At 39.4% G+C, this 21718-nt stretch overlaps 1 protein-coding gene and 1 long non-coding RNA gene across 13 annotated transcripts in view; one reads left to right on the plus strand and one right to left on the minus strand.

Moving 5' to 3' along the window:
- CIITA (class II major histocompatibility complex transactivator) overlaps positions 1–21718 on the minus strand; it is a 40076-nt gene that overhangs the window by 4948 nt on the left and 13410 nt on the right. For 3 of the 12 annotated variants that reach the window (XR_002443293.1, XM_021412241.1, XM_021412242.1), the window contains exons 1-17: positions 21115–21718; positions 15979–16119; positions 14122–14250; positions 13638–13697; positions 12199–12282; positions 11614–11673; positions 10157–10303; positions 8782–8928; positions 8587–8643; positions 7419–7484; positions 5257–6973; positions 4972–5145; positions 4798–4869; positions 3372–3452; positions 2106–2198; positions 1097–1180; positions 255–338 (exon numbers count right to left, since the gene is read on the minus strand). Coding sequence is in view for 10 of the 12 variants with exons in the window: in XM_021412241.1 (XP_021267916.1) it covers positions 255–338; positions 1097–1180; positions 2106–2198; positions 3372–3452; positions 4798–4869; positions 4972–5145; positions 5257–6973; positions 7419–7484; positions 8587–8643; positions 8782–8928; positions 10157–10303; positions 11614–11673; positions 12199–12282; positions 13638–13697; positions 14122–14250; positions 15979–16119; positions 21115–21127 (3209 nt within the window). In the remaining 2 variants the exon portion in view is untranslated. The other 9 variants (XM_021412245.1, XM_021412246.1, XM_021412243.1 and 6 more) reach the window with 7 other exon arrangements.
- On the plus strand, positions 16127–18285 carry LOC110406150. Its single transcript, XR_002443298.1, has 2 exons — positions 16127–17538; positions 18029–18285. It is a non-coding gene; the product is annotated as an uncharacterized LOC110406150 (long non-coding RNA).

The following is a 21718-nucleotide window of genomic DNA, read 5'->3' on the forward strand; positions in this document are numbered from 1 at the left end:
AATCACATCAGCCCTCTCAAGAATTTTCTGCTGCACTTCAGATTTTCATGCAAATGCAGTTCAGGGATCACCTCTTAATCTTCCCACAATTTTCTGTCTCAACAAATCTCAGCCTCTAAGCATAGCATAACCACACTAAAAAAGTTTTTTCTCCCCTCAAATTCTGTCTCCTTTGCCTGTAGCTTGAAGATCTGAATTTTCAGTGGCCACACAAACCAGCTCTCCTGGGCTGTTTCAATAGATTCCATACTCACTCTAGCACTCTTAAAGATGCCATTGCAGGAAGAACTTTTGCAAGGTTTTCTGCTCCAAAATCACAAATGCTATTATTGTACAAGCTGCAGACAACAAAACCAACAGTTACAATTGAATAATGGACAACATAAACAGACTCTGTATTAGATCAAATTGTTCCAGATGTGATTGGTACATCCAAGTTATCCTTATCTAATTGCAGTTAATCTTTAAAACAGTTTCATGTTTTCTATATATCAAGGCACATGGCCATAAATATCTCCAGCTTACATAGCTACAGCAAAAACAGATCTAGGATTTTTAATCAATAATGAGAAATTCATGACTACATCAGAGCAAATTAAAAATCTGCAAGAAAACGAGGATCAAAGCTTTGGTGCACCACATTCAAAAGATTTCCACATGAGCAAACTATTCCAGAATAGCAGACCAGCTTCCTGCATTCCCCTGTGACACTTCATTCAGGCCTATGCCAGATATTCTAATGAAGTGAGATGGCCCATTAGTACCCTGTCTGCAAACGTGCACTACCTCATTGCTGTCTTAGCAAGCTCTGCATAAGCTTGCAATAGACCATGATCCTGGGTGTATATTTGTATAAGGCATTATTGATCACCAGGTATTATGAATTGGCTTTAAAAACCAGCCTAGTCCTTGTTATATTCCTGAGATACACTTCTGTATATTTACACTGGGTCAAACATTTCCCTTCTCCCTACAGACTTTGTGCAAGAATGAAATCAAAGCCTGTCTATTACAAATTTATTCTCTTTACAGTAATCTCTGACAGATACAGTGAGGAATGTTGTATAAAACAACCCAACAGGACACAACCACTTACCTTAGTGTCGTTAATGAAGACAAGGAGGGAAGAGCTGTAGCTAGTTTCTCTGCACCCACATCTGTTATCTTATTCTGTGACAAGCTACAGTAAATGGGATGGCTTTGTTAGCTGAGCACATTTCTTCTAATTGATTACAATATGTAACAAATTGATTTTAGATGTCCTGAACAACAAATATGATGCTACAATGCAAAATGATAAAGCTTCAAGTTACCATTAACCTGAGAGCTTTGCTTCTTACAAAGAAAATTATCCTCTTGGTTAAATTTAGCACGTTTCTGAAAAAATGGAGAGCAGTAACTTGTATTTTAAATCAAAAAAAGAAAAAAAAAGAAAACCCACACATTTGCACTGGGAAGCCTATAATGGCTGTGAAACTGGATGCTTTCTAGAGCAGAGAGAGAAAAGGAGGGAAAGACAACAGCAAACTGCATTTTCCCACTGAAAAATTCAGTCCTCTGTAACATCAGCAGAGGGGAGTCTTGACTGTGTGGGGTAGTAATTGGGGCTGGCAACTTGTTTCTCTCCCACTCCCTCATTAAAGTCACAAGCAGCAAGGTGAACTCCCCTTGAATCTCAACTTCTCTTCACTCCACTTCCTTTATTTTGTCCTGCCCTTTGATATTTGCTGCCCTAAGCATATATATGCCTTGGCTTGGCCCTCGTTGTTGTTTCCTGCATTGCTTTAATTTTTGAGGCAACTCTGTCAGAAACATTTCAATAATTCATGTGCACACTATCTTTTATTTTTTAATGCAATTTACGCATTCTGTTTGGACCAAATGCAGGGAAAAAGACCAATTTAAACCTTGGAAGAAAATAAGGAATTGCCACAGGATTAAACAATTTCTTTAATGAATATACAGATTAAATGTGTCCGTAGATTAATTGCTCTATTGTGCCCATGGGTTAGTCTTGCCCATAATTGTTAACACACAGTCTCTTAGGCCCTTGGTTTAATCTACTTCTTTTTAAAAAATTCCAAATTGTTAACCTTGAAACTTACTTTAATGTTTCCAGTGATGTCAGTGTTGGAAAGACTTCAGACAGACTCTTTGCTCCTTCATCTCCTATGCCATTTTCACTCAGCGCATCAAGGCTGGATGATGACAAAAAGAGAGAATTAGCTTTCCTCTTAATATAAATTTTTATGGTTTATTCACCTTAGAGACCATTCTGTAGAACCTGCTTCTCAGCAGTGGCCTCAATCAGCAAGAACCATCACACAGCTTCTCTAATAAGCTGCTTTCTGCTTTTCAAATTTACAGCCTAGTTGAATGGCTTGACCCATTTCCTTTGATATGCAAATGGTAGCACTTAATGCCTTACTTCCACCATATGCTGAGGATTATTAAAATGGTTATGAAATAGCTGTGTTCCAGCTATGTTGAAATGAGATTTCCTGTGCACATAGAAACACAAAACTGATAAAATGCAGCAGAAGCCACAAATCCCTACCTAAACAGCAACTCTGCCAGGTAGGGAGCATTAGAAGTTTTTCCTCATTCAGGTATCCAGGTGGAAAGAGTTTTAGGTAATCACAATTTCAGGTATTGGATCCCCTTCCAATCTGACAGACAACACTAGGATACACTGGGCTTGTTTCAATTTCAGAGCCCTGTTGTTTTCCTAAAATATCATAAAAAGATACAATACAGAGAAATGGCTTATGGGCTGAACCATTGACTAAAGGCACTCTCAAAACCCAGTAATCTTCCCACAGACAGGATGCCAGATATTGGCTACTGTTGCTACCATTGTTTCTAGAGTAATGCATCTTAAAATTCAGAGATAACTTGTTTGTCATTAAAGAGAATTAGTAGTAACTGGAATTTGTAAAATTCTGTTTCTGAAGTTGCCCCTCGTAACAAAAACGACGAAGACAGCATGAAGATGCACGGGCAGAATGAAACCAGACACTAGCTGAGTATGTCTTCTAATGTCTTTTACAGAACTTGTGAGGAGAAATAAGAAACACATGGGCAAGCAGCTGGGCACTGCAAGTTACCTCACAAGCTTTCAATCACTGGGTAATACACAGGGAGGTGACATTAGGGCTATCAAATGAGCCACTACCAAGTGCCCTAACAGAGCTGAAGGGCCCTGGTTCACGTTTTGCAGTTATGTTTAATGGATGTTTTTGTTGTTCAGTTTGTTCGTCAAAATAAGTAGTCCTGTTGCAAATAAAGTGTTTCTTGGGTAAAAGAGCTCCGTCCTCATCATGGGCTGCTGAGGAGTAGCATTAGCAAGGTTAATCTTTAGCTTTACTTACTCCAAATGCTGAAGTGATGGAAATGCTGCAAGAATTTCCACGAGTTTTTGGAATCCCTGAAGGCCACATGCTGGACCCAGACTGGAGGAAAATAAACAGATATAGACATGCAGCAGTTGTTTCATGGTCAGAAAAGAAACAGCAGAAGTTATGAATTTGCAAAGTTCTTCCTCTACATCCCCAGATGCCAGATAGTTCACCTCCTCAGAAACAACCATTCCCTACAGTGTGCAGGGAGTACTTCTGCTCCAAAGCCTCTGGATGAGGACCAACAAAGTCAAAGTCAGGCAGAGCAGAGCTGTTTGCATAGAGGTGGTTTGCTAGAAGTGGTACCTGCATTTGCCATTTTTGGTACTCTGCAAGACTACTCTCATTTGGTTAGATTCATATATTTCTGTTCTTTTTCTATTTTTGCAAAATTATCATTTTAAGTATTGTAATCTTGATAACAGAGATGAAAAAACATTCTCATTTTTTTTCCAATTATTGGCAATTCAAAGTAATTTGAGATCAACATTCTACTGCAGCTTAAAGCATAAATGGAACTAGAATGTTCCAGCTCTAGGCATTTGCTCATCATATTTGTCCCTCAGATGCTAATCTCATTTGGAATTCCTTTTGTATCAGAACAAGATCAGCCTAATTAAAAGGCATGGAACTTTAACCAGAATTTTAAAATAAAATGAAAGTAGGAGAGGAACAGAGTAGAGAAGGAAGCAAAAAATCAGAAGTGAGGCCAAATGTTATAGTTCTCAACTAGGTCAGATGTGAAGAGCAAGAAAGAGATGAAGACCCGGTGAGAGTTCTCCACTGCACTGGTGTAAGTTCTTCCCAAATTCCCTAACACTCTAAGGCAGGATACTTTTAAGCAGTAGAAGGGAGAAACATCGACATTTGGAAGCTGCTTCACAGTCTGAAAAAAGTAAGGGTTAATAAACCTCATTTTTCAAGACAATGTTTCCAAGCCAATCATCCTCATTCCAGGAAAAGTGTACTACATATTTAATTTGCAAGATATTCTCTGACCTTTTCCTCTCACAGCTTAAGCTCAGATGGGGCAGAAGATTAATGTCAGAAGATTCAGACAGAACAGTTGAGCATTTATGGCAAAAAATTATTTCATGGGTATTTAGATCACAATCAAGACATTTTGCATACTGACATGAGATCTGCATCTGATTATACGGAGCTAAATTTCAGTAAAATAAAAAAAAAAATTCATAGAACTACGTTGATCTGTATCACTGCAGGATCCAGAAATTGTACTTTTTTTAAATTGGACGTAAATTACTAAATGTAGTTAAGATGTAAATAAATGGGTTTTACTTAACGCTTTACTGTAAACTAAATACACACAGTAGACAATCCCCACGACTCAGTCTTGAAAGTCATCAGACATCAGTCAACAGAGAAGCATTTCACTTACGCAAATTCTAGTTTTCTCAGGTTCTTTATGGCAGGAATTTCATAGCTGCTGCAACCAGAGGCATCTTGCACACTACATAAATCACAGTAGAATAAGAGCACGAGAAACATTTTAGTAACCAAAACAGTGCTTTAAAGAGAATTCAAGAGGGATCTTGATCATAAACAAGCTTACCAATTGATTATCATCTTCTGCATTTCTATAAGGTCAGAAAGGTCGCTGATGTCTTTCATTGTCTTTGCCTTAAACGGATCAAGAACAAATTTTTCTGTTGACACTCTCAGCAGCTCATAGTCTTTTGTCTGTTCTAAGTATTTCCATAGCCTGATTGTATCACTGAGGGAGGCCCTATGAAGTGATAAAACATGTGAAATCAGCAGATATGACTACTGTTTCATGAAAGGGTCATCTACACGCAGCTTTATGAATGACACTCGCTGTCTACAAAGAATGACCAACCTGAATGATGTCACATTCCTCAGGCCGACCAAGTCTTTCAGCCCATGCGTATCAATACTGCTGTTTTGCAAATCCAAGGAAAATTCTTTTCTTGACCTTTTTAAAGTAGAGGACAGTACATGGACATCAGGTGGTGTAAGAACGATGCCCAGAAAGGACAGGTCTGACTTGAGTCTTAAGGCCACATGCTGCAAGAGATAATTGTTTTGTGTTTCATAAATACAGTGCAAAAGCTCAAGTAACCTCTCTGGACAAAGGTTGTTTATTTGCAACCTTTTAACATATTTCAGGAGCATTTTCTGCTTCTTGGTGGATTTTTTCACGCTCTTATTTGAAAGGGAGCAGAAGCAGGTGTCATCCTGGAGGAACAACAATCCAGCCAAAAATCGAGGCACTAAATGTAACCAGTTGTAAGGTTTTTTCTTCTTGGATGGAAAAGACAGGTACTTTATTAGACTTTTGTCCTTGATGCCTTCTGCTAATATAAGGTGAAGAGCACCCAAGAAATTCTGAATGACAAAATCGGAGAACATGGTCCCAAATTCCTCTTCTCCTGTACCTGAATATTTGGGGAATGCAAATGGCAGGAAAAATCCATATTTCAGAGCAAACTCTTTAATTTTCTTAGAAGGAAGAAGATCACTTTTCATGGCACTTTGGTGCTTTTCTCCAAGATACCAGGCTATACAGGCTAGCGTAGCAAGATTTTCTTGATTTTGCACAAGTGTAACATCTGTAACATCTGTTTGCGTAGGCATTATTTTTTGCTGAACAAATTTCAGGAAGAGTGTAGTAAGAGTTGAAGGAAGGCCTTTGTCTCCCATTTCAAGTATTGTCTCACAGAGAAAACAGACAAATCTACACATAACAGGGCTGTAACAATGACTGAAGAGGTACTCATGCTCTTTGATTAAATTCAGTGCATTATCGCATGAGGGTAATCCTTCAAAGTATTTGGTTATGTACAGTTCTCTCTGCCGAGGGGAGAATCCTACTATTTCAATAGTCTTATCCACTTTGGACACATACTGGCACACCTTATCTTTTGTTCTTGCTGTAAGTAATAAAGTACAGCCATTGAGTATCTTTTTTTGGATGAGTCCTGAAAGCAGCTCCTTTACTCGGCACAAGTCTTTGCTAGGCTGGCTGGCTGAACAAGGAGGAAAATTCTCGTGGCCATGCAACCCTTCCAAACCATCAAAAACCAGAAGGACTTTAGTAGAATTCTGAAGTATGTATTCAAAGATCTCTTTGCTTCCCTCCTGAGGTTTTACAAAAAAATCAAGAAGTAGATCCTTCAAGCTGTACCACTTCCCAGGCAAGCTTATTTGTTTGCAGTCAAACCAAAAGACAAATTCAAACTGAGGAAACTCTCCATTGGACCAGTCCTGGCAGATCTTCTGAACAAGAATGCTTTTGCCCATTCCTGCTTTTCCCAACACCACAATCACTTTAGTCTCTAACTCTTTACCTCCTGAGATTTGAAATATTTGGCTTCTTTCAAGGACTGCCTTTTCCTTCCCTTGCTGACTATGAGTTACCAAATCCTTTTCCACTGATTTTACACTGTTCTTCCCAGGCTTGGTTTCAATTTGGCTTTGGATAAGTGTGCCATCAATATACATGTGATCAAGAGACATTTCACGCTCCACAGACACAGATTTGCATACGTCTCGGAAGTAATCCATAAGTGATGTAGAGAAAGCTTCCACTGACCCTAGAGAAAAAACACACACATGCAAACTGAATAAACCAGTCCAAAAATGACAACATTGCTTCAGGGTGCTTTAAGCACGTGATTGTAATATGGTCAAAATACATCAGTTCCCTTAAAGCACGTAGGCCTAGATTAAGCCAGCTCCAGTTACTTCAGTTAAGACTGCAGTAACGACAGACACCCTTACACCTAAGAATTGAATCACTCTGGAGATATCTATGCACATGATAAAACAGCTAAGGACACTAATCTCCTAGGTAGGAAACGTAGCTAGATGTCCAAAGGTGTACAAATCTAAGATCTTAAAAGCAGGAATTGAGCTCAAGGCAATTGGAACAACTTAACAAACTGTTGAGAATGGCAGTTCCTAAAACAAGGTTCTATTCTGTGAAGAAGGAAAAACAGCGAATTGTGGAGGTTTCAAGTCCAAAGGATATAAACTCACTTGGTCTCCTTGAAGTTTCTTCAGAAAGAATTATAGGCACTTGCACTTCTTCAAACATTTCTAAGCCTGGAGAAACACAACAATATAATTGAGAAACATACCCAAATGATTGCTGATTCAGCTTCACTAATTTTAAGAAAACTAATTCAAATGTTCAAGTTCATTGCAACATAAACCATGTACTGCCAGGAAAATATTATCATTTATTTTACATGAGAAAGGGGAAAGAAAAGCTCACAGTAGTATGCTTGAACTGATGTGAACCAAGGCAGCATGACACTCAACAAGATGACAGCTGTTCCAACAGTGTACAGCAGAACATATAGCATGACAAGGTGACATCCACTGTTTTTTTTTCAAATGTCAGTGTGAAAAAATTCACATTCACATAGGACTGGTTTATGTCATCAAAAGTAAAAGCAGTGTACAACATTTACAAGTATTTTCCCCAAACCTTGAAGTATTTCCCTATTAATCCTCACCTCAAAATTGTGCTTTTATGGGCTGGGTTAGCCACCAGAGGGCAACAAAACACTTGTACTAAACTGCGAGCCGCTGTAATCGCCAGATTACACGGAGATCGGAAAGAGAGGAACTACTGAAAAAAATCTCCCTGCCCTCTGAGAGTTGGAAGAAATGTGCAGAGGAAAGTCTGCTACCCCAGGTGGGACTGTTACAGCCTGAAAAAGACTCTGATCTATTTATTTATCTTTTTAATAAGCCCTTCCGTATACTAGGATTCTGAATTGTTCAGTTAAGCAAGACTTTGGTTTTATGGCTCCTATAAAAGCTGGCTACAGCATGGCTTCCAGCACAGAGCACTTGCGATGCTCAGGTGAAGACAGTAATGGCACAGCTTCCTGTTCTCATAGTGCTCAAACACATGGGGCTTTTGTAAGAGTTTTAACTAGGTCAGATTTTCCTTTGTAGCAAACTGAATTTTTTAAGATTGACCCTGTAGCTCTACAAGCCCTTACCTGCCTCATGCTTTGGACTAGACTAAGCAGCCAGTGATCAGTGTAAAGGAGGAAATGCCACTATTTTTTCTTTTCTTGAAGGAGGTTAACTTTAGTAAAGCCAGCAGGAGTTAACTAGATTTGAATACAAGCAGTGTGTTCCCTCCCCCAATCCAAAGTACTGTACATATGCAAATTGATGTTATACTTACCACTTAAATTAACTTGAAAACTTGGGGATACCATTAATTCAGTGGAGGAAGTCAGTGCTGGCAAGAAACAAATGACAGTTTTCAGTGTATCACAGCTATTAGTGACTGAAATGAGGGAGTTTAGTACTTTGTTAACAACATTGATTTTCCAGTACTTTCTGCCTATTCATGTAGATAAAAGATTATAGCGCTTACCTGGATATTTTATAGCATTAGATGGGCCATTTCCAAGAAAATAACTAATTTTCTGCTGAGCAGGATCCACAAAGTCTACGTTCTCTATGTTGTCTTTCATGCCAAGTGGCACACACTCTGGAATCACAGGTACTGAAGACCCTGAAACTAACAGCAGAATCATTACTCCCCTGTTTTTAGAGTCTTCTTGTTTCAAAAAGTTTCTAAAAAAAAAAAAATAAATAGCTTTCTCAGAGATAATTATCTTTTCTTGTACTTTCTGGGCAAATATTCCCAGCAGAAACTTTATGAAAGAAAACTTTATGACTTTATATTTTTTATAGTTCATGTGATCTCATGAGGGACGCAGAACCCATCAGAATAAACTCTTAAAAGGTACGATAAATGGGAAATACAGGGGTTTACCCAGTGTTTAGTGACCATTGTGTTTTGACAGTCAGAAGAGAAATTCTATTAACATTAAGGCAAAGTCTGTAAATGCACGGACCACAGATCAAGAAGAGAGAGAATGTATTAATACTACATATCTGAATGAATGTTTACCCTCCTTTGGACAGAACTGCGTAACACAGCTATACAAGCAGCTAGTGAGTATTGTCCCTCTGAACTTAAACTAGCAAATTTTTTGTTGATGGAGTGTTTGTAACTCAATCATCCACAGCTCTGCGTTTCTGTGGGTATGACAGAATTTCTTCCACTACTTTCTGCTGTGTCAACTAGCTTCTCATAGATACTCCCAGACTTCCAAATTACACAAAGCTTTTGGGTTCACTGCCAGCACAAACTTAACAGCAAGAGGTATTAGATTAGGAGTCTTTGTCATTAGCACTTGCCAGGGCAGCCTGCACACCTTCTGTTATCTACGACATGGTCAAACCAACGTGATTACTTAGCCCATCCCTTGGATAAGCATTCACTTTTTGTGAAAAAAATTCCACACTAGATTTTGGTCTGCTATTGCAAATACACTAATAGTATGAATCACTTCAAATATAATTATCTAGCAGCCCTTTACAAACACGTGGATGAGAAAGAAATTGGAACTAAACAAAAATTTATTTTTGAAAATTGTATTATTTCCCATTCTTTTCAGACCAGTAATTAATAGTTTATATTAAATAACTCTGATCTCTTCTTTATTAACCTGCACTTCACCAATTAAACAAAAGATTCATTCTATTCAATTAGAGGCAAAGTACTTTCAATTTATCTTGAATATTTTCATTCTATTAGTGAGTGTCTCAGCTTTAAGTCTTGGACTGAAATGTCTGTCATATTGTTTTCCCCACTATTGTTCACGGTCAATGACCAAATGTACAAGATGTAATAAAACAACCAATGTAAGAGTACACAGCTACAGCTGTACTGTACTTACCAGGAATTACAAAACTTCCCAATGCATTGACAGTGGGAACAGAAAAGGACATGTGCTGGTGTGTTAGTGAGGTGGAGTTAGATGAATGGCTGTTGAGAGACATTGCTAGGAAACATCCATTCCCTGTTGATACTGCAGGGGCATCCACTTGTAAAAGAAGAATGAGACATAAACAAAAGGAGAAAGTTACTTCATTGCTAGGAGCTAAGGGGGCCATAGAAGAGGTATCAATAGATACCATAAAGACCTGATTTTTATCAGTTGCAATGTGAAAAAAAAATTATAACTTTCTAAAATTTACTCATCAAATTCTAAAGAGTAAATAAAATTGTGCAATAGCTCACTTTTGGGTTTTTTTTTGTTTTTTTTTTCTCAGTAGTTTTTTCACGCTTTTCATTTTCTTTATCTTTCCTGGCCTGCCTTCTTCCTAGAAACCTTCAGATGTGTTTAGACGTAAACATTCCTACAAACCGATGACTGACAGATAAGCCACCAAAAGGTCTTAAATTGGCTTCAAGGACACAGTCTGTCCCTTAATACTGCATGAGATGAGAGAGGTCTAGGTACACTAAACTGAGGATCTTGATTCTGTGCTTAGACACTACAGCTTGTAAGGATGTGTTAAGAGGGTTTTTCAATGAATAGTCAAACACCCAAGAAACTTCTAATTTGCTTAAATTATAAGAGTTGCAACTTGCCCACAGCACTTGGTTTTTTCAAGAAGAGGACAAATAGGGAGGGAGGCTTGTGTGCATTCCATGTTTTCATCTGCTTATAAAAAGTTTCTTATATATCAAATGAGATATTCTCATTTCTTTTGAAGTGGCCTGCGAGTTTCCTTTGTTTCTGCCACACCCTATTCTAAGAGCTGATTGTGGCCACTGATACTACTGTGTAGATAGTCTGACAACCTAGAAATGCTGCTTTCTTGAGTATTTACTTTGGTGTAAAGGACTGTAGAACACGGGGTGGGCCAAGAAGCAGTCTCTTCACTGTTACTTTTACTTGGATGTTTCACTGGATTTTTGAACAGTGTCACTCTTAGCCATAGTTTATCATTTCCTGGTATTGATCCTCTTTTGTTCAGTCACATAACCCATCCTAAATAAAAGGTGTACATGAAAAAAGTCACAAAGTTTGTCACCGTTCCAGTTCTCTGGTGGTCTGCTTTCTGCCCTCAAGTGGGTTTAGAAAAGTTCAGCTGCGCCTCCCTGGACACAAAGTCATTTTTCTATCATGAATTGGACTGATGCATAGTAAGAAGCATGTGATTCTACAGCAGTTTCTACTCTACTGGAAGCACGGAAGCATGAAAATGCACCACTGTGTTAATCATCAAATCTATGACAGCAGATCTTCTCTACAAGGCAGAGCTACAACACCTAACTCAGGAAGGCACTATGGAACATGAGGCATTGTATGGTCAATAATCTTTTCCTATTCAGTCAGTATCTTACCAATTTTCTTGTATTTGGGTTCCGAAGCATCAGAGCAATTCTCTGCAGACCCTAAAAAAGCTGAAGGAAAAAGTGACAGTAAATGACAGAAAGAGAATTCAGTTTGTTGATTTTAAGTTTCCACTATAGAAACTTATTTTAACTCTTTAAAGTAAAAGAGGATGCTAATAGTTTCAATTCAGCTACTTCAGAACTGCATGAGTCCAATATATTAAACATGAATGGGAATAGTTTCATATTAGTTTACTGTAGGCTATAGATTTTTTTTTGCCAGAAATAAAGTTAACGAAGTTAACACTCTCACATGGATAACAACAACAACAAAAAAAGTTGGGGGGAAGAAATATAATGTGCTTAATGTCATGTTACAGGAAAACAAATTCTGCAAATTGTCAAGAATGTGCTGGGGGGATTTTTCACTTAATGTCCATACAGGATAGGAAAAGTCAGAGGAAGCACATGTGCTTGTGTCAGTGAAGAACTACATGAGAAATGCACAGAGGCTGCATCTAAAACCAAAGTACTCTAATGCAAATTGAGAATCCAAACTCTAGAGCCTTTCAGGCTCTCACTGTTTTTACTTACCTCTTTTATGACATTTCTGCACCTTTACATCAGTGAATTTCTCAGTGTTTTCAAGAGCCACATCATCCAAAATAAGGTTCACTGCTAAAAAGATGAAATATTGCAAATCTCAACCTTTGTTCTCCTAGAAGTGTTACAGGAGGAGATAAAAGCAAGAGAATGACACGAGAAGACAGCAATGATGAAACATGCTCCAAATAAAAGATGAACAACAAAAATCATTCTGCAAAACATACCCAAATCTATAGGATTTAGAAAGCCCACAGAACTCTGACCACAGATTCCATTACCCTGTGTTAGTTTCCAGAGTGAAGACATTAATGTACTGTGACAAATTCAGTCGCTACTAAAACACTGCTAATGATGAGCAAAGAAACATCACAGCTGGATCACAGCTATATTAGAGAGTTCGTGTGATCTCTGTACCAGTAAAGTTATTTGCTCATTATATATATATGAAAAAAGATTAATTTTTTTAGAGGAAGAGTGAAGGGTTCTAAACCATTTATCTATTTTGCATGTTATAAAACTGTGAAGTTATCAGTACCATTCTTCTACAGGAAAATACATAAATATTAATATTGTATCTCTTTTCCGCTAAGATCAGTACCAATTTTGCCATTAGGTTCAACCTCTTCACTCTAAATTCTAAATACACCGGGGAGCAGTAAAAAAAACATTTTAAAAGTCACATGGTATTCTTGTGGCTAGAATTAATTGCCCTGGACTTGGTATGACCTTTAGCAAGTGATTCCAAATTACTTTCCCCAAGCATAAAAGAGGATGTGCAGATATTCTGTGAATCTTTCCGAATCTACATATTTCTCAGCAGCCACACATTAATATAGATTCTCTAAAACAGTAAACAGCTGCATTTGTGTCACAATCAAAACACTGATTTTGTTCAAGATGTCAATCTCTGATCAAGTACTGATATGAAGAAATAATTCACTACATATATTTTATACCATTGCTGTGTTGATCTGGGAGAAGTAAAATCTGACATGGTTTCTCAGGCAACTTTGTGCATCCTAGACAGAACTAAGGGTGCATGAACTGAATTTATACACGTAAGTCCTCTTGGTGTGTCAGGCTTAATGAATACATGCACATCATCTGTGTCAAATGCTGATAAGTCTGATGCTTCTTGTAGGCTTATACTGCACTAGGCAGTCAAGCAGTGCCTACACGATTGCTGTGGTGAGGTGATCAGCAGTTTGGCCGCAGATATAACTGCTATCTCAGAGAAAATCCTGCGAAAAACAAAATGTCCTCAGAATTCATCAGGACAGTTTCTGGGTGGAAGAAAGCTGAAGGTGGAAGAGAATACCTGATAACATAAACCCTACTAGTGTTCTAATTGTGGGCATGAAGCACAGTGCAAGATGTTATCCACAACACTGTTGTGAAGAAAATTAAACTTTACACATAAATCTTACCAAAAGCATCTTCCACCTGCTTCTCATGCTGATCCTTGAGCACATATTCTGCTAATTCAGCTACCAAGAAGAAAAGAGACAGAAAAACAGTAATGCCACAGTAATTTTCACAGTAAAACCTGTTAACTACTATTCACAAAATTCTGCAATTTAACTGAAATAAAAGAGTTAAACTAAGATTTTCTTGTAAATTGTTGCTCAGGAAACAAAGAACACGAGAAAGGAGAAGTGGAGACAGGAAGTGAAGGAGCCATTAATAGAGAGATTTTCCCCCGACAACCACAGACTGCTGTTCATCTGTTTCTTCACAACACACGGTTTTAGGTACCATGGTTAGACTTATAGTGCATGAGGACCCTTGAACATATGCCACTGCTTTAGAGTGAAAATAGAATTTCTAAGAAATAGCTATATCAAATGGGTAGAAAAGAACAATCATGTTAAGGCACCAAGAGTTTAAAAAAAAAAAAAAAAGCTTTCATACCTATTCTAGAATAGGCATCTCTGCCATTGGAAGAAGGATACAATTCATCCCCATTTTCATCATTTTCCACTGTACACAGGAAATCCATATTACTGAATTGTTCATAGTTGCAGGTATCAACTTCAGGATCTAGAATGAAAAAGGAGTTAGCACTGGTTTAACAAATACCAAAAAATACTATAGCCAAGGAAAAATAACAGAAAGCAGGACGTGAAGAAAAAGGAGATGTATTATTTCAGCGTAAGGCTTTTGCTTTTTGGTGTATGTTGGCTAACCAGAAACAGAACTGAGCTCAGTAACTTACAGTTAACCCAGAAATCCATACTCTTTTGTTGAAACTCTCAGAATTCACCTCTCCTAGTATATAAAACAGTTCCAGAACCCATTTCATGTCACTACAGCCTAGAGACCTGGCCTGGAATCATCCATATTATTAAACCTTTTTACTCTTCAGGATGTGGTAACACCATCCAAATTCCCTCTTGGGAATGTTGCAGAGTCCATGCTAACCCCTGATCTGCAGCAATAAATTTCCTAGGAAAATGCCAGTCAGCCAAGGCCAAAAGCATGTTAGGAACTATGTCAACAGCTTAACAGTGGAGATGTCCTACTTCCAATAAATAGGGCCATATCTTGACACTGTTTAACTTATCCGTGTCTTCTCAGACACTGGAAAGGCTGAGAAGAATTCAAATCAGGAAAACATCTCTGATGTTATAAAAGTCAAGTCCTTTATCCCTAATTCATCCTACATTCAGTCCTATGCCATGGCAGTGCAGAAAAACTCCTGCAACAAGATACAGAAAGCAACAAGGATTTGAAATGGTATCACTCCAATATGGTAACTTCTTATGTCTGTCTGGCACAGAGCTCTAACTTCTAAATTCATATCTGCTACACATTAAATTATGATGTTCTCCTTTCACTGGAGAAACATAGAATGGTTTGAGTTGGAAGAGACCTTTAAAGATCGTGACTTAATTTCTAGGCAGTCCTGTGTAGAGCTGTGTTGGACGTGATCCATGTGGGTCCTTTTCTGTTCTATGATTCAATGATCATCCAGTTCCAGCATTCCTGCCATGGGCAGGGATACCTCCCACCAGATCAGGTTGTCCAAAGCCCCATCCAACCTGGCCTTGAACACCTCCTTGAATTGTCAAGCCTTGTCCCTGGTAAAGAGTCTCTCCCCATCTTTCTTATAAGCCTTCTTTAAGTACTTCAAGGCTCCAGTGAGATCGCCCCAGAGCCTTCTCTTCTCCAGACAGAACAACCCCAGCTCTCCCAGCCTGCCTCCATAGGAGAGGTGCTTTAGCCCTGTGAGCATCTTTGTACCTTCCTCTGGACCCGCTCCAATGGCTCCATGTCTTTCTTGTGCCGGGGGCCCCAGAGCTGAAGCACCACTGCCACTGGGGTCTCACAGGGGTGGTGCAGAGGGGAAGAATCACCTCCCTCACCCTTCTGGCCACACTTCTTTTAATGTAGCCTGGGATAGGATTGATTTTCTGGGCTGCAAGAGCACATTGCCAGCTCATGTTGAGTTTTTAATCTGCCAATACCTCCAAGTCCTTCAGCTCAGAGAGTCTCTCCATCCATTCACTCTCCAGTTGGTACTGACGTTTGGGATTGCTCTGGACCAGGTTCAGCACCTTGTACTTGGCTTTAAATACGTGGTACTTTCTGGAAGTAGTCACTGTTTCATATACTTATACAGACAGAATTATCATATTGCAAAAAAAAGCACCTGGTGAATTTAGTCCAACCACCACAATAAACTACCAGTGGGTGGCCACTTAATCTTGAAGAGATGGCAATGACTTATATCTAAATTATTCAAGTGCTTTTTAGTGTATTACTAACCTGAAAAGAATTCACCTTCATTTCCAGATGACTTAGGATCTGAGAACGTAAATAGATGCAGTGGATCACTATCACAAAGCAGCAAATCAAGATAGCTATTTTCAGACACAGATGCCGAATCCATGATTTGTCTCTTGTTGTCTGAAATCAGATCACAAAACAGTTACCTATGACAAAGACAACTTCTGTCAACCAAAAGTAAAAGTCTAGCGCTATGGCTTTCTGTTGACAAGGCACTGAAGTCTGAAGGCACTGGAACTGGTACTGCTTGATAAGTCTCAAGTGAAGTTATAGCACTGACTTACTTAAAATTATAGACCTTGATGCAGATTGTAATGACGCTCACCCATTTTTCACTCTAATCAAGAGAGTAGGATACCGCAGTCTGACCATATGGGCCAAAACGACCTGGTAAGTACTAAATAAATTGCAACTTGTGTAACTTCATCAGAATATAAGTGGTGCAAGCTCAGATTCAGCAGTTATTAAGGGAAAGAGGAGACTGCAGTGAAGAGGATGGAAGAACCCCATTCTGTACTGCTATGACAATGTCTTTTCAGGGTCAGGAGCTTCTGGTTGGGATGCGACATGCTAGTTCCTGAGACCTGCAGACAGCACTAGGAGACATCCCCTCCGAACAGGAAAGAACAGTGAAAGATTGCACAGCTATTTTATATAACTCTTCCCCAAACGTTATGGTTTACTGTGTATGATTACATTGGGAATTCATTTCTGGTAACAAAGCACTTGCTGGCACTGTGAAATTTATCACAGTAATTTTTAAATCCATTTTCTTCCCAGACTTAGCAATATCTGCCTGCATCAGACAAAAAAGCATTTATACTATACATATATTAAGAACTCGTGTAAGTACCTGCTCATGAGCTAAGAACTGCTAAGCATTTTAGAGTGCCATACAAACTCCAGACAACTCTCTGTGCACTAATGTGCTCCCTGCTGCACTCCCACATTTCTATATGGACTGAGAACTGCTTTGTTTCTACATTTATTTAGATAAAGTTTATCTGTTCTCCACCTCATTTTAAATCCCTTCTGTATGCTTCCAGTTAGTGCAGCAAGCACCAGCATAAGCTCAAACATTCCACAGATAGTGGAATAACTGTACATGTTGGTTATCCATCATCTTTATCAAACTGTTTCCAAAACAAATATTGGCTTCTCAGTGCTTACAGATCTCTGATATGAATGCTACCCGGGTTGATGATCCAAGTCATTTAATCCCCCATAATACTCAGATACCAACATGAAATGGACAACCAGCAAATTTTCCAGTCCATGTCCTGTTAAAATAGCTGGTCACACACTGCAACCATGTTTTGAGGTGAAGGAAGCAAGCAGAACCAGTCACACTACCGCAAGATACTTTGTTATGAACTAATCCTCGTTCCCCTCCCAGCCCTGGGTGGAGTTGTTCCTTTGTGCAGCTTGGAAATGGACCTCTCTGGATTCTTCTGCAGAAGACAACAGAACCTAGAGCCAAGTCTTAGGAGAGCAGGTGGACGTGGCAAGGCCCCACATGTAGGACTGACCTACACTCAGGTACTTCTCCTTTTTTGTACTGCGTGGCCTCATTACATTACCAACGTTACGAAAAGTTGAGATTATTGCCTGCCCTACTATAAATGGAAAGCAGAAGTTGAGAACCATGAGAACCAAGAATGAGATTATAAACGTATCACATTAATTTCTCAAATTGTTGCTGCATTTTACATTGCCACGCTCTTTGTTGAATTAATGTAAAATCTAAATATAGTCGGGCCTTGCAGAATATTGGTTTTCCACATTGTGAATAATGCTCTTGAAACACGAACCCCAAAATTATATTGGATCAGAGGTAGAGACAGAGAAGTAATCAGCACTCAGACAGAGAAGCACTGCTGTTCCAGGGCCCTGGGCAGCGGGCTCTGGCTGGCCCTGCCTGAGCAGCAGCGTTGGAGCAGCTGAGCTCTGAGTTATTTTAAAGATCTCTTCCAATTGCATTTCCATGTGGTTAAATATAGATGCAGTGCAAAATATTTTGTATTACTAGGTCAAGGTGTCAGGAAGCAGCCGAGAAGAAACCTTGCCAGTGCCAAGTCCAGCTAGAGAGCTGAAAATTAAGAAGTAAGAGGAGCTACAACCCAGGAGTACAGGAGTAAGAGAAACGTAGCCTTCTACCGTGGGAAGAGCGAAGACTTTCAAAAATGAAAAACTTACACGCTCCTTTGCTTCAGTTTACCCTCTTTTTTCTTCATTGCATTGGGCTGACATAAATCTACCTTTTTAAATCTGCCTTTCTATTATCTACACTGGATTTCAGATGCTGTAGTTTCTTTCTTTTGCTGAACCAAAAAAAAATCTTAATAGCAGCTGTGCTGCTCCGTTAAAGTGATGGTGGGACCATGGAAAGTACTCTGTCCAAAGCTTCAGGGAAAAAGAAGTGAGTTTTGGAAAGAGGAAGGGTGTGCCAGAACATGAAGGGTGTGCCAGAGGGGAGCGGGATTATGCCTCTGGATACTGAGTGCTTGGCTGGGTGTTTTAACTGAAGCACAGAAAATGAAACCCAACATTACTAAGCGTGTTTACAATGGCAACTGCTTTCCCAGGACTTCCTCTTTTTTTTTGACACAGCATCCCACTGAATCCAGCAGCCCTCTGTCTGAGACCGTAGGTGAATGCGTTTTATACTGCTCAGTCACTTTCTTAGTTGTTTCATACATGACTTTAACTTGGTTTACTGATAATAGTCCCCTGGTGTCCTGCACAGTGCTGCCAAAATGGGCATCTGGCATAATTTCACATCAGAGGACTAAAAAGTTTCACCAAAGTCTGTATGTTAGGGCTATGAATGCTGGAGCCAGATCTCTGGGGAAGATGACAGTGGACCAAAGTCCCATGGGACATCAGCACTGTCATTTGCTTTTGGCCTCTGTACAAAGCAAAAGTTCTAGGTGAGGAAGACAAGGATGTGCTTGCCACTGTATTTCCAAGCCTTTCAGAAAGTGCTATCCTTTGCTGTTTGGGTACTCATTAAGACCGATTTCTTTTTTTGAATATTGAAATAACACCTCCTTTCCCTAGCAGCCTGTTAATTCCAGCTCCATCCTTATATTCCCTGTGCTCCCTTTGCATTAGCTCTACAATGACTCAGTGCATACCTCTGCTGCAGCAAGGTTTCTACTCAGAATGCATCCATATTAGTGCTGTTTTCTGCAAATACAGGACAGCAATTTGATTCACTTGTAAGACTCTCGGTGGGTTTTGTTCAACACTCTTTTACAGTGCAAGCAAAACAATAAGAATTACAAATGCTGGTAAAGCAGTAAAAGAAATAGTGAGCATCACTATACCAGGACAAAGAATCCAGTTAATGAAGCAGTAGGAGTTCCCTTAAATCACATACAAGTCTGAAGAGTCAGATGGTGCATTTTAGATTTCTACAGGTAAAGGGGATAGTTGTGATTTATCATTTGACACCAGGTAATGAAGTCTGCTACCAGCTAAAACCAAGTGGTAGTTCAGAGGAAGGAGAAGATTTACACAAAGGCAATGATGTGAAGTTTTCTTCAAAAGTGAGAAAGATGCTTCTGAGGAGATCTGTCAGGGACTTTTCTCTCCCATACTCTTTTGACTGACAGGTAATAAAGCGATCTTCCCACAAGTACAGAGGATAAGGAAACTTAAAAAGCAAAAAAATAATTTCAGGAACAGAGGACCCCTGCCCTGCAATTTAATTTTCGTATCAGTTTAGGAAGGCGAGGATAATAGTGCCCAGCTTATACTTAGCATTGGAAGTTTGGGGTTCTGTTTCAAGTGTACGAGAAACTTATGTCTGAAAGCCCATTTATCTTTTCCTGCTGTATTATGTGATTTAACAAAAGATATTACTTCTACCTACAGAAGGTATCTTTCCCATGCAGTAGTCTAAAATGAAAGAACTGAGATGATGCTGGAAAAAAAATCTGCTCTACGTCCTACCTTACTCTCCGTTGTCTCCTTCAGATGAGTTTAAAGAAGTTGAAAAAGTATAGATGTCAGCCAGAAGGATTTTCTGCCTTTTGGTGAACTTCACTGGGTAGTGATGAACAGATTAGAAGAACAAACCCCAAACCATCACCAGCCTTGCCTGGTAGATAGCTAAGTGCGGGCAGGCTGCTGATGTGCTGTCCTGTGGGTGTCAGAGTTGAGAAAATCTTTGAGGGCACAACTTGCCTTCTGAACCCAGCAGTGCCTCTGCTGTCACAGCTGTGCTCATCCCGCCCATCTCAGCAGGGAGGTGATACAAAGTGGCACAGCAGACACCTTGCCTATTTTTTAGCAGACAAACGACCTTTATATTCAGAGACCTTCTCCAGCACAGAACCTGTGCCTTCCTAAACCAGAACATTTTCTTGCCAGAAGTGTCAGAAGAACAGAAACAAGCTAGTATATTCTAATACTCCACTTTCACTTTCCATATAAACAATATCTGTACAAAGAACAAGCATGTTCTCCTCAAAACGCGAAACTACACATTTTCAAGCAATTAACATGACTAAAGATTCTCCAAAATTTCACCCCCTCGAATTCAGACTTCATCCTAAGAAGACTTCAAGCAATACAAGTCCAGATACTGACGCACAAGTCAGTTACAGATATTCACAGCAGGTAAGGTAAGATGAATTTACCATGACAAAATCATAGCAGTTGAGAATTGAGGAAAAACTGACCTTAGGAAAGCAGGTAGTTCCTGTTCCTTCAATCTGCATTCAGCACCAGAACAGCAGAAGGGCTGCTCCTACTGCTCAGGGCTTATAGAAATAAGGAGGAAATGAGCCAGGCGAGTCACAGCTGAAATGTTAGAGGCTTAGGGGAATTCCAAAGAGGAAAACTAAGAGGAAGCTTCCCTCCAGCAGCCCACAATAAGCACTGGTACCTGTTGCTCACCGCAGCTAAGAGCCTGCATTTGCCGCTTGGTAGGAATGGAATGATTTATCCACTTGGAAACAGAAACTGGTTGAGATTCAGCGTAACAACGTTTGGTGTTCCCCTGTATTCTCAATTTTTTTTTTCCGGTTCAAATCTGTCCCAAAGTCACACTGTTAAACAGTGCCTTGGAAAGAATAAATAAAGCAAGCAGCGTGCAAGCGCTCTTACCTTGCAGCTCCATTTGGTGAAACAGAAGTGAAAGTATCCTTCACGTGGTTACAAACTGCCAAAACAGAGCTGATTTGGTACCTTCTGCCAGTGTTTTTTGCCCTTGGTTCAAACTGACAAGTATGGTGCTCTGTGCAACATAAAGCTTGTCTGGCTTACACGTGATATTCAGCGTTTGCGGGTACCAACATTTGGCAGACAGTGTTTATTCATCTAATGAATCTCAGACTGAGTCACACCTTGTGGTGCCTATCTGGCATAAGACAAAGATGGAAACTAATTTCACTAATGAGTGTTCCTACCACAATGCTTATAGTTGCTTCTCTGTGACGATGCAACCCTGTTTACCTATTTTTTTATTTTTTTTATTATGTAAAGACCTACACAAGTTAGAAATTGTTCAAAAAAAAAAGAGAATTTATCCTCAAATGAGCAAATGCTTGTTGTAAGTGATAGCTTGTAACAAAGTTCCAGAGGTTGAAGGGGAAGGAAAGCAGTGAGATTCGATCAGGTCAGCAGTATCCAGGACTTGTCAGTTTTTGGTCAGCGGCTTGGTAACACTTGGCTTCCTCACAAGGCAGCAGGTCCTATAAGCAAAGCAGCT

Source organism: Numida meleagris, chromosome 13 (genome assembly GCF_002078875.1).
Source record: "Numida meleagris isolate 19003 breed g44 Domestic line chromosome 13, NumMel1.0, whole genome shotgun sequence".
In the NCBI taxonomy this organism is placed as follows: domain Eukaryota; kingdom Metazoa; phylum Chordata; class Aves; order Galliformes; family Numididae; genus Numida; species Numida meleagris.